The sequence below is a fragment of the Sorex fumeus genome, unplaced genomic scaffold (genome assembly GCF_029834395.1).
Source record: "Sorex fumeus unplaced genomic scaffold, SorFum_2.1 ptg000024l, whole genome shotgun sequence".
Lineage (NCBI taxonomy): Eukaryota > Metazoa > Chordata > Mammalia > Eulipotyphla > Soricidae > Sorex > Sorex fumeus.
This window is the reverse complement of record NW_026606081.1, coordinates 56,172,989-56,186,329: the sequence shown is the minus strand read 5'-3', so window position 1 is coordinate 56,186,329 and position 13,341 is coordinate 56,172,989. Positions and strand designations below refer to the sequence as shown.

The 13,341-nt window shown below is 56.5% G+C and overlaps 1 protein-coding gene across 3 annotated transcripts in view; it reads right to left on the bottom strand.

The window, feature by feature from the left end:
• Window positions 1-13,084, bottom strand: part of AKAP13 (A-kinase anchoring protein 13) — a 76,260-nt gene extending 63,176 nt beyond the window's left edge. For all 3 annotated transcript variants that reach the window (XM_056113799.1, XM_056113800.1, XM_056113801.1), the window contains exons 1-2: window positions 11,814-13,084; window positions 8,073-8,200 (exon numbers count right to left, since the gene is read on the bottom strand). In XM_056113799.1, the coding sequence (XP_055969774.1) occupies window positions 8,073-8,200; window positions 11,814-12,951 (1,266 nt within the window). In that variant the 5' untranslated portion in view covers window positions 12,952-13,084. The remainder of the gene's footprint in view (window positions 1-8,072; window positions 8,201-11,813) is intronic.
• Between the last annotated feature and the right edge of the window lie 257 nt (window positions 13,085-13,341).

Genomic DNA, 13,341 nt, shown 5'->3' with positions numbered 1-13,341 from the left:
CGTGCACAGTGCCAGCCTAGTTCCGACTTCAGCACTGCACGCTCCTCCACAAGAACTGCCTGGGAGGACCACCGCACCGAGTCAGGCTGATCAGCTGGTGGAGGAGCTCTGGAAGTGGCCCCAAGCCACACCGTTTAGTGGGGGAAATTCGACGGCCGCAACAGGCTATTGCGAGTTGATAAATCATGGTCCGAATCTTCAAAAAGCTTCAGGAGGTGAAGTCAGAGGAGTCATTAGACAAGGGTCTGCGGCAGGTCTATGCCTGGCAGTGTGGATCTAGCAGGGCAGGCATTAGGCTGTGGTAATGACATGTGAGAAACGTCTCAGAAGTGCAGAGCTGCCAGACCGTTCTACCTGAACCCCCGAACAGACTTCAGGGGCCAGGAGAGGCCTATTGAGGAAATGGCGCCCAACCTGAGGCCTGGAGAGAGAGCAGGAGAATAAAAAACAGGGTGGGGACCAGAAAGACAGAGGCTGTTCCCACTGAGACCCAGGCAGAGGACCCAGTGGATGCTGAGACCCAGACACCAGGAAGTGCAAGCAGCAAAGGCCCAGGGGAGCACAGACACGATGCTCTGGGGGGACGCTGGAGCGCCCTCAGGCGCCAGAATCCCGGGAAGGCCATGGGGCGGCTCTCAGCCAGGGACAGGCAGAGAGAGGCAAGAGGCGGTGACAAGAGCTGCAGAGCCATCAGAGGCCGCATAAGCTGGAATCGGAGCAGCGAGAGAGAAGACGAAAAAAGAAACTGAAGGTCCTCGGCACGGGGGCAGGAGCATGAGGACACAGGGGGTCGTGTCTGGAGGCCTTGCGTGGCACCTGGGAGGGGGGAAATAAACCGTGCCTGAATCGCTCCCCGGCATTCTGGAGAGCACACGGCATGCTCACTCTCGAACCCAGGCGTGGACCTGAGAAAAGGAGCAGCAGCGGGCACCTGAGAGACAGGAGCGAGCGCGGTGCCAGAGGACAGCCCGTTTCACAGGGGCAGCGGTCCTGCAGGCACCCGGCTCTTCCGTGACTGCCGACGGACTGCCCAGCGTCTGAGCCGTCAGCGGTCCTTTCCTTTCCCAGAAGACGAGGAGCGCGAAGTGAGCTCTAGGGACCAACTCTCCTGGGCGCGTCTTCCTGAGACCCCGGCGAGACCAAAACCGGCAGGTCAGGAACAGCAGCTCCCTGCCAGCCTCTGCCAGCCAGAGGGGGGGCAATGGGGACAAAGAGGGTTTGAGAAAGAACTGGAAAAAGTCGGGAAGGGCCAACAAATGAGACACTCTCTTTCCACAGGCTCATCTCTGGGCCCAAGGACAAACCTCCTTCTAGAAAACACCGGCAATGAGGTCAAGGGAAACCGCACTGACATTCACTGCCTGGCGCCTCCTCGTGGGACCCTGTCATCACATGCCAGGGCCATATGCGCAAACAGGGAACATGAGCCCCTCTGAGCTGCCCACTCTACTCATCCCTCACTGTCCACCGGACAGCACGAGAGACAGGCGAGGAAATGGTTCCTGGGTCCCCGCGGACCCTCACCCCTGCGTCTCTGACTAGAGTGAGGACATCGTAGAGACAACAGGAGGACAAGAGCTAGGAGGGAGAAACGGTTTCCTACCCGGGCACAAGCACCGCGTGCGTGTCAGTCACGGCAGTGCTCTCTGCTGCCATCCCCACATCAGTGTCTTTTCCTCAGGAAGTTTAAGTTAGGCTCCAGCCAGTGTGCTCTGCAGGATGAGTCAGAGCACCCCCACACGCCTCTGCGAAGGCGGTGTCAGGGGACAGAGTGCAGGGGCAGGAACTTCTCTGTGCCGCGGTGAGCGGAAGCTGCAAGCGGCTTCCCCCAAGCTCGCACTCAGAGCTGCTGAGCACAGCTCTGATGCCCAAGCCGCTGGCTGAGGCCCCCCTCAGGGCGAGCCCGGCTGAGCAACAGGATAAAGAGTTAACCTTGAGGAGAAAAGAAAAGAGCCTCTTCACTGGCGATGAGGGGAAAAGCAAGAAGAGAGGTATTTATAGATTTTCCTGGCGAAGCTCCAGAATTCCCAGTGTCCCTGAACAAGCCTGACTTGGAAGGCCCAGCCCCATGCGGCCCGTTGGGATAAGGAGCACTGAGCTTACCAGTGACCTGGAGAGAGGCCCACACTGCCAGGGCCTCCCGAGCTCAGAGACACTCCATCCACCTCCCACGGACCTCGACTGATCGGCTGCCATGAGGCAGCATCCCAGCATCCGGCCCTGCCCAGCCTTCTGTCCTAGCCCGGAGGACCACACAGAGCCTCCAGACCCCTTGGAGTACCACCACCCCAGTCACCTCCAACAGCTGCGGCCACCACAGTTCCCCTTCCTGCCTGTGAGAACTGCAGCAGCAGCACTATGGTGGCCAAGCACCCTTCATGGCAGCAGCGTCCCGGTGGTCAGCCAGAGGGGCTGTGGGAGCCAGCCAGATCCCCTCTTGGTCTGGAGAGGGTCTTGCAGGTCAGGGAGCCCTCTGTGAGGAGCACATGTTCCTGCAAGCACATACCCAGGAGACCACACTGCTGTAGAGACAGTGCGGTGGGGGCATCCCAGCCTACTACCCCCTGCGGAAAAAGAAACACAGTGCCCCCCTTAGAATCTACCTTCTTTAAGTGAACAGACAGGAAGCGCCCCCACAGGGCAATCGAGGCTACTGCCACCTCCCTGGATGGTTCCAGTGCCCTGAGAGGGTGGGGGGTGGGGCCAGGAGGCAGCACAGGAGTGTCACCCACTCGGCCGACCAATAAACAGGACTGTCCCAGCAAAGCCCCATGCATGGCCAGGGCTGCCTGGCCTATCCTGAGGTTCCTGAGAGTGACAGGCAGCAGAAGGTGGGCTCTGAGGCCTCTTCGAGCACCATCCTCCTCTCTAGGTGCATTTGGCTGCCCCAGACTCAGCATCTGAGCCCACCAGCAGCTGCCTCCTGGAACAAAGGCGAGAGCGGAGGGGGCCACGGCACGGGATGGCTCTGCTCATGCAGAACAGACCCGACTATCACGCAGAATCTCCCTCCACCGGCCTAGGCCAGCAGGTTATTCGGGAACAAAGAGGGTCAGAAGTGTCAGCCATTCTCAACACCATAGTTTCGGCTTCTTCAGGTCAGTCACTGAAGCGCCTCAGGGTGGCCAGGTTTGCCTCTCGGGGCTGAGCCAGGAGCCACCCAGTCCTGCTAAGCCAAGAGAAAGAAAGGCAAGCTCGCCCCCTGGAGACGAGAAAGAAACTGTGTTCCGGGAAAAGTGACTCATCGACACAGGGAATTCCAGAAGATGTTAACCAAAATAAGTCCAACACAGCCCTGACTACTCTAAAAACAAAATTTTAACACCCTTTTCAAAAGAGTTAAAAATAGCAATGTGATTAATTTGATGTTTAACCAGGGAAAAGAGAGGGTCGGGCCCCATGGTTCGGATTCAATCGAGGGTGTGTGTGTGTGTGTGTATGTGTGTGTGTGTGTGTGTTAAATGGAGGTCGGCTTTCCAAGAAACCTACTGCCCAACATGGGAGATTTCACGGCTGTGCCTGGACGCTCGGATACCAGCGAGATAAACCACCTGCAGGATTGACCAATCCGCATGACCAATACGTTTATGCAATAAGCCACTGGAAAAGGAGTCGCTCAATGAAGGGCTGCCCAGGGCAGCGTGCGCTTTCCTAACACTCGAGGCTGCACACTGAAGACGAAAACTGGCAAAGACACGCGGACACTCCTGAGTCGCTCGCTGCCCTGCGCCGAGCAGCAGACGTCGCAATGCTGTCCTGACCAGCAGGAACACGTTTCCGCGGGAAGGACCCCACAGAGCTGCTTTCCTGCGCTTGGCGGTCAACGCGGTCCAGACACCTGGCCACGCCATTCTCTAGGAACCAAAAGGCAGGGCTGCAAGACCTTAGAAAGTTCTTTTGCTCCAAAAGCAAACTCTCTGCGTGAACACCATCTTGGTGGCAAAGAGAGCAGCTCAGCAGCTAAGCAAAACAGAACATGAGTGAAAGTCCGAGAGCGGCCACAGAAGTTTCTCCAGTTGTCGATCACGGTGTTTGACTTTAAGCGTGTGGGCAACATTCAAGGGTCCTAGTTTAGAATGCAACCAGCCATACACATGGGGACACTGGGAACCTGAGTCTCTGGAGGTACCTCCTCGGGATCACACTTCTGGAAACAAGACAGCAAGACATCAGTAACAGACTAGGAGGCTCTCAGCCAGCCGACAAAGCCCTCTGAGTGTCCTGTGAGGCATAGCATCACCCACCATTTCTGTCCTAAAGCAGAAGTGAGAGGCCATGGGTAATCTCCACTCATTCAGAGAGGTTGCCAGAGCTCAGCGGGCAGCAGAGGCTGAACCAGCCCGCTAGCACCTAAGCTGGTGTCTGCTACTACTCGGCAGTTCTGAAAAGACAACGCCCCATATGCCTCTGGTTCCCCCAAGGAGTGGAAATGGACACTGTCACCTGAAGCTATGCCTCCAAGTACGGGGAATCCTGCTCAGCCAGGAGCCAGGCTCAGATCTCAGAGGGCGATCTATATTCATTCACCGAGGGAGCAAAGAAGCCAAAGACAATCTGAGAACACTGAGTCCAATGAAGCATGTAAGTGGACATAATGCTGAATATCACAGTGTAAACATATTAAGGCTCTGACCCACAAAAAAATCACAGCCACAAAGTGTAGAAAAATGACCAATGGTAACAGCCAAACTGCGGATCAATTTTGGCAAGGCCTTCCGAATGGTGAGTAATTTCCAGCCCAGTGAAGAAGTCTATGAAGACTGTCCAGCAACAAAGCAGCAGCATTCACACGTCTGCTTTTCCCTGAGCAAACACAAGCAAACATGCCCTTGCCTGATTCCCACAGTATGCTCCACTGACCGCCGAGTGCGGGCTTGTTCCCTGTGCCCAGGGCTAAGCAAGCAGGACACTGGGGAGCACCTCACCCACCCGAGGTCCCCGTGTATCAACAACCACACACACGTTTAGGGAAGGTAGGTTACCGAGAAGAGTCACAGCTCAATGCTTTCGATCTTCTCGAGAACTGCCACAACGCACCTTCAGGCAGCGACTCCGCCTGGGGTCAGCAGAGTCTGACTGGAATCTCAGAGAGGACAGAGTGTCACAAACAATCCAACAATACCTGGCCTGATCCCAGGCTCACACACAATGAACATATATCACAAAGATCAGGCGGCTTACGTGGCACTAACGCCACCCCACTGTCGATGATAGTCGGGTACCGCAGTCGCCTTTCCAGACTGCTGGCATAGGGAGCAGCGGGGAAGAGAGAAGCAGCTGTGAGGGGCCGCGGGGGCGAGTGCAGGAGTACCTGCTGGCCTCAGTCCCTGACCTGCCGCGCGGCTACAGGCAGGCAGGGGTCATGGAATGAGACCAAGTGCTCTGACCGTTCCACCCTTGGCTGCATGGCAACCTCAGGCAGGCCCACTGCCTGTCCACGAAACCCCGGCAGAAACACCCTCTTAAGAGAGGTTAGGGCATGATGCAAGAAAGAATTTTCATGTCACCTGAACACCATGTGAAGTTCAACTTCCAGACACGGCAGCACAGCCCCAGCTTTTCCCACCCAGCCTGTGATGACACAGGGGCCTGGTGTCGGCGGGGGGTGCACCTCACTATGCGGCCACACTCCTGTCTGTGGACTTTTCTCTGTTGACCACGTGCAAACAGACCAAGGAATTCAGTGAGTGCAGAAGAAAACAAAAGGGGAGGAAGGAGGACACGTTTGAATTGCCTCCCGACAAGACTGAGAGCACACAAGAAGACTTTCTACGACCGGACCGTCTTCCAGAACGCAGCATCACCCCAGAGCTTTCTCCAAGTACATGCGGGGAGCAGACACCCTAGGGCTTATAAACACATACTTGGCGGCCTGCTGGCACTCCCTGTACTGTCCCCACCAGTCCCGAGCCCGGCAGCATCAGAAGGAAGGCCCTGTTGTGTAAGTGTGGGTCAGAAAGCAAACTCCCAGCAAGCCCTGCAGCTGCACCTGACCTTGGGCTGACCACACGTTCTCCTCACTGTGCAGTGAAACACCCCATGAAGCAGAGTGGCAACCCCTCTCTCCCAACCGCTCCAACAGACCAGGGAGGGGATGAGGGGCTTCCCTGACAAAGAATGGGGCTCTCTCCTCCATGTCAGACAAGATGCAGTTAGTATACAGATGCCGGCACATCCCACAACCCCACCCAGCACCACACTGACATGAAGGCATTTGAATTCAAGGATATGAGCTTGTCCCTTCCATTTCCCGGGTTTCTGGAAACAAAGACGTGGGTCCCCTGCAGGGTGTGTGCCCCTCCAGCATCTGTCTGAAGAAAGCCTGCTAGCGGGAGCCACCCAGCATGAGTCACGACCACGACCTGGGGCCACGTCAAGCACCTCCCGCCTCCCCACCCCGCTTACCTCACTGCCCAGACACTGCAAACAGCCAGGCAGGAACAGCTCTGTCCCACTGTGGGGGCGCTGTCAAGGGAGAGACCGCTGAACCCTCCCGAAAGGAACCCAGACACATCCTACCTCTAGGAGGAAAAGCTCACCCAGAGGGTCTAGTCCAGTGAACAGTGTGGTCTTGGAGGAGGTGTCCCCAACCAGCGCTCTGAAGCCACTACCGGCAGGACTTGGCCCTGCTGTATAGGCCAGAGGATTCAGTGCTCGGGCCCAGGGCATGCATCCAGTGCCCAGGCAGACCTCTGGACCTTTGTGTGGAAAGCATACACGTCAGCCCTTTGAGCTGGCTCCCCAGCCCCCACGTTTTCAGTATCCATGTTTTGCAATTAACAGCCATAAACAGAAAGAAGATTAACCTGAAGACCGTGAAGGAAATACACCACTTTAAAAATCCGGACTGAATGCTAACTGTAAATGCCCTGGGACATGGCCAACCCATTAGCAAGTATATGAAAACAGGACACCACAAGCTCACACACGGATGGTCATCACGGTACGTTTGTAACGGCCATAAAGTCCAGCAATTCAAGAGACGAAACACAGTATGTCCAGCCCAAGGAATGCCACTCAGCAATAAAAAGAAAAACCAATGTCGCAACATGGGCGAACCCCTGAGGCAGCACAGTGGGTGGGAGAGAGCAGCCACGAGACCCAGAGTGGCCTGCTGCATTCAACGAGCCGTTTCACATTCTCACCGTTTCGTCTGGGTGGCCAGGGCCACAGCCAGTGGTGGTCCTGATGGGTGGCAGGAGACCCGAAATGCCAGGTCACCTGGAGGGCCCTTCTCCCCCACAACTACCGTCTCTGTGAAGTTCCAGGAAGGCCAAGCGCATGGGCAGAAAGTGACTGCTTGGGGTTTGGGGGCTGGGGAGAGACAGCTAAGGAGTGAAGGTTTCTTTTTGAGGTGATGCTAGGGTTCTAAATTTAGACAAGACAGTGGTGAAGCCTACGAAGCTCTGTGAATATATTAAGAACACTAAACCATGGCCGAAGAGGTTACTCAAATGGCTGTGGTGTGGACTTTGCATACAGGAGTGCCAGAATCGGTCCCTGGCTCTGCGTGGTCCCCTGAGCACAGAACCGGAAGCAGCACCAGAGCAAAACCAGGTACGGCCATGCCCCACAGCCCCACCGAGAACAAAGCTAATGAACTGCCCCTCTAGGTGAGGGAGTGAATGCTAATAAAGGTATGGGGAAAGAAAACTGCTCAATACATTTTTTTTTTTAGTGAACAGGTTGTAATTTTAAGTACTGAGCAATAAATCAATCTTATTTTTGCACTATATGAAGAAAGCTGCCCGTGACGTATTCGATATGCCAAACACAGTAACAAGTGTCACAATGGAGACGTTACTGGGCCCGCTCGAGCAAAACGATGAACAACAGGAGGACAGTGACAGTGACAGTGATGAAGAAAGAGGAGCCAGCTTAAGAAGGGTTACAGATCCCTTCCAGGGGCCAATCCTCATTGAGTGACACATTAAACTTGATGACAGAAACTGTCCGGTTTGGGGTGAGTCTTTTCGTGACCATCTGCTGTGGTGCAAGGAGTGAAGCCAGCACACGGGTGGAGGGTAAACGGGCCAGGGCTGAGTGGACCAAGCGCATCCTGGGCTACTTACCACCTGGGTCTTCAGGCTGTGCTTCATCTTGGGAGGGGAAGCTTCACCAGACGCTTCCTCAGAAATGGCGCTGCCCCTGGGCTCACCGAGAAAATCCACTCCATCTTCAGCTTTCGTGTCCGGCATTTCTAAACAGAATGAGCTGGTCATAAAGTGCTTGCTGGGCCCTGCCCCCTGCATTGTAGTTCAGGATTCCTGCTCTGCTTTCAGGGTCCGTCTGGTGGCCGTGCGCTTCTCGAAGCCTTGATCCTGGGACCGGGGAGGCAAGGAAGAGCCCCTTCACGGCCTAATTAAGTGTCCACTGGCACTGCTGGCTTTTCATGACACAGACTGGGGGTGCAGCACTGCTGTGCACCAGAGAAGTAACCTCTGCAGCAGCGAGGTCACCGCCAGAACAGCAAGTAAGTGTGGAAGGGGTTTGCCTTTGCATGGGCCAGCAGGGCACATACGGCCCCTGGAACAAGACTTCAGAAGAGAGGCTCCACTCTTGTCTACACTCACGGCTGCCTGGGAGACGCGCAGCCCTGTGAAGTATTTCTCCACTTTCATTTCATCCCTGACCAAATCATAATCACAAATTGGCTACTCCTTTGCTCAAGCAAATGCTTTTCTCCAAAATCATGCTCGCCGGATGGACCAGACAGCAATGGCATGTGCTACCTGGCCACCATCTGCTCAAGCAGATTCAGGAAGGAAGGGATCAAGCGGTCTCTGAAGCAAACACATCTGCGCACTTCATTGAAAGGCTAACAAGCCATCAGCCCAAATTTGCCTGGATAACCCACACACAGAGGGAGAAACTAGGGCCTCTGCTTACCGTGGAGACTTCTCTGGGGTCATTATTATCTAGGTCCTGTCACTCACTGCCCTGGCAGAGAAACAGACACTAAGCCAAAGTGCACTGAGGGTTTTCTCAGTCAAAAAGAAACGCTCTTAGTTGAAATATCACCCTAACATCATGGGGCGTGCAATGTCCAACTCCAGCTTTGTAAAGCTATGTTCCCATAAATGAGCATTTATAAATCCTCTTTCCTTGCTTTCGCTATTACATCCTCTTAAAACTAGCATCAAAAAGAAAAAAGAAAAAGAAAAAAACCACGCTGCCTTGCCCCCCAATCTATTCTATGGTTTATGAAATATAAGTGTAAAAAAAAAAGGAAAGTCTGACTAAGCAATCACTTAACATTTTCCTAGGTCAAACATTTCTAAGTGAGTCAGAATAACTTCTTTTTCACTTGGGGGGAGGGGCTGTTGATGACTTTCATTTCATTTATTTGGAGTGTGATTTCTGGCCCGGTGTTACTACCTCATAGCGGTGGGCTGAGCATACGTATCTGGGCACACAGGCAGCATGACAACAGTAAACAGTGATTGCTGACGTCAGAGGGCTGGCAGCTCTCGGCCCAGAGTGCAGGGCATCTGGCAGGAGTCGCTGCCCATGGGGCTCTGCAGCCCTGCTCCTCCTCTGCTTCAACAGGCAGGTCGCAGACTCCGACGAGAGCCTCTGGCTCTGAGATCGCTCTCGGGACTTTCTCTCTGGGGCAACCACCCAGGGATTCTCCCCAGTCCTGGCTCTCTTTGGAAGAAAGCACCCATTTCTTCATCAGAGACCACTTCTCTCTCGGGGCACACCACGAGTTAATGGCTCCAAACAGGGGAAGAGAGAACCAGTGGTCAGCTCGCCCCCACACAGCAGCCAGCCCCCACCAGAGGCCAGCTCAACGGCACACCCCGCTTTCTTCTCCGCAGCCTCGAGGCTGGAAAACCCTTTACCATTTCCCTGGGACGTGATGAAAATCCCTGGGGTTTTTACCTTCCTCACACAGGCAGCATAGCCCCAGCCTCACAAAGCTCCTCGGGCCGGAGTTGGTCTACAGACTGAGTCAGAGAGAGAACTCACTCCAGCCCGTGCTGCCTGGATGAAAAGAGCACGGCCGGCTCAGCTTACAGCCCCTCCCTTTCTCCTGGGGGGCACCCTACCAGAGCCCCCAAAATAGACTTGCTCTCGGGCTGTGTTTTTAAAACAGGAAAACTTCACGTCGAAATGCTGCTATCTAATCACAAGAAAACTCACAGTAATAAAACTAGACATCGAACATCACCAAAAATACCACCGCAAGTCTTTCAAACGTCTCCACTAAAAACACAAACAGAAGTCAAGATCAGCAGCGGCCGAAAGCGCTCCTCCAGGCAGAGTCGGCGGCGAGCGACTCTTCTCCCCCACACAGTGCTTTTCCTGCTCGGCCACTTCATTCTGAACACCTCTGCCCCCAACTCCCTGAGCCCACCGACACTTAAAGGGAATTTCAAAACCCTGAGCAGAAGAGAAACCGCAGAGAAGAAGCCAGCCCGCAGCTGCTTACCTCCGGGCCCTGGCAGCTGAGCTGGCCTGGCCGGCACCTGGTCACAGGTGGTGAGTCACACTGACCTTCGGGGACACCAGGACTCGGGCCGAGTGCGACTCCAGTTTCTGGTGGGACCGGAGCAGGAGCGCTCGCCCTGTGCCGCCATGCACATGGTTCCCCGGGATGGGGCAGGCTGCCGTGTGAGCTGTCTGCTCGAGCAGCTGCTGCGCCCAGATAAGCAGCCACAGCGCCTGCCCTGTGACAGCCACGGCCCAGGGCTGGGGCGGAAATCCTGCATCCTCCCCTGCACTTCTGACGGGAGCCTGCAGCAGGCAGGGTGCTGGAGGTGGCAGCGGCAGAAGGGCCGGCCCATCCCCCATCCTCACCAACCAGGTAACACTGCCATCTGGGGGTGGGGCTGGGGGGCAGCTGGGAACGCTGCTCAAAGCCGCTTCTGAGCCCACCCCGATCTCACTGCGCTCAAAAGGCAGCAGCTGGGCTGACTGGGAAGAGTTTTCTGGGCTTAGGAAGGGGAATGATCGAAATGCTGCACTGTGGGACGGCCAGAGCGCTGCGGGCTAAAGACTACGGGACAGGAAGCTGGCCCTGGCCACCCCGGGGACGTGCCTCCTGGCAGTAGCAAAGGCTCACCTGACAAGCTACCCAACGAGCAGGAGCCGCTGCCAGCAAAGACAAAGACACCCTTGTCGGCTAGCAGAACACACACGGAACAGCCCAGACACAGACACACAACAGTCCGTGCACACAGCACAGCCAGGGGCACAAGGCACAGCTCAGACACATGGCACAGCCTGGGCACACCGCAAAGCCCAGAGCACTTGCACGGCGTAGCACAGAACCCAGGACACACATAATGGAGTATATATACACACACATAGTACACACACACCGTGTACACACAGCCCATCACACACAGCACACACCATGCACACAAAGCCCAGCACATACCATGCATACATACAACATACATAGCCCATCACACACAGCCCTTCACACACACAGCACACACCGCGCACATACAGCCCATCACACACACAGCACACACCATGCACATACAGCCCATCACACACAGCATACACCATGCATACAAAGCCCAGCATCTACCACGCATACATACAACACACATAGCCCAGCACACACACAGCCCAGCACATACCATGCACACATACTACACACACAGAGCCCAGTATACACACAGCACACACCAAATACACACAGCCCAGCACACCCCATGCACACTTACTACACAACCAAGCACACACAGCCCAGCATACACACAGCACACACCACGCACACACAGTCCAACATACACAGCCCAGTAGAGGCCCTCGAGGAAGCAGCTCTTCAACTTTTGCTGAGCTTCAGCCCCACTGACCTGCTGCCAGTGCAGGTCCTGGCACACACGGGAGCGTCCTCTCTGGCTCCTCCCTCCCAGCCAGGGTTGCGGGGTCTTCATGAACGCTGGTCCTCGGGAGGGTCTCCCCAGGCAAGAGGGCACCTGCGGTCCCAACAGGGGCCAGCTCCTGCGGCTGCTCTGATGCTGCGTCCAGCTCCAGGTGAATGCCACCCCCAGCCATGCCCAGAGCTCCTGAGGCCTTGACCTGCTGGATGACAGCATTCACGATGTGACTCGCAGCCTCCTCAATAGTGCGGTCCGTGCACGCTCTGGGGGGCACCTGCAGGGCAGGGGTGACGGGGGCCGGGCTGTCCCCGACTACAGGCTGCAGTGGGGTGGTACTCAGTGTGCCCTCTGCGGCTGCAGCAGCCTGCCCTCCTGGCATCTCTGGGCTGGGGGGAGCTTCTGGCAAGTCTGGGTTCAGAGCCATCACCTGGCCCCAGGAGACTTTCGGGCGCGGGACGTCGCGGGAGCTATGTGACCGCTCCCTCCCTCTGGCCGCGGAGACGGCACTGCTGTCCTGGGCTGGAGCGTTTTCCACTGTGGCCACCGCAGTGCAGTGCGGGTGGTGAAGAAGGGCCTCTGCAGCTTCCGGGCTGCTCTGCTCTGCTCCAGGGGTCCTCGGGCTGGAGTCCACAGGGGGCAGCGGATGCTGGGCAGCCCCTCCTGCAGGGGGCAGCCGGCCTGACAAGGCCACTTCCTTGTTCTGCCAGTGCTCTGTGTGCTGAGAGGCCAGGGGCACACCCAGTGGGGGCCTGGGAAGGGCCTTGTCCTGGGCGCAGGCAGAGGAGCACGGCTCTTGCTGGAGTCCTGGCGCCTGCTGTCCAGGGGGCACTCGCTGCCCTCCCAGCAAGGGGCCAGCAGAAGGAGCAACTTCCTGCACGGAGGAACTCAGCGCCGCTTCACCCTTGTCCTCTGGCCCGTGAGCTGCAGAGCCTTCCAGAACCTTCAGGGTTCTTCCATCTTCAGTCAAAATAAAATCTGAGGCCAACAGCACCTTACCCCCACTCAGCAGGGAAGGATCAGTGTCCCCATCACTACTCGGGACCCTGGGGGCTGCGGAGGCGCAGGGATCCTCAATATCACTTCCCAGGCCGGCGGGGCTGGCATTCCCCATGCTGGGCGGCCGGCTGTGCACAGGGCTGTACCCGGGCTGGTGGGCAGGGTGGTCTGGCAGCAGCTGCTCCTCCCGGGCTGGGACCTCTCGGTGCGGACCATGTCCGCCGGCTGAAGGCCCGGGAGGCCCAGGAGTTGCTGTTCCCTTTTCCTTCTGGGAGGGGACAGACACCAACGCGTCATCCCTCGTTACTGATTCACTGCCCACACTGCCTACTGGAGAAAAAGTCCTGTCTGATGTCACCGCCTGGCCCAAGCCCAGTTCTGACTCCACACTGGGGACAAGAGGTGGGCGCAAAGCCCCCTCCAGCGGAGTGCTCAGAGACCCTGCTGGCTTCCAGTCTCTTCCGGGGCCCTCTGTATCTGAAGCACTGCGAGGCCCCCAGTCCAC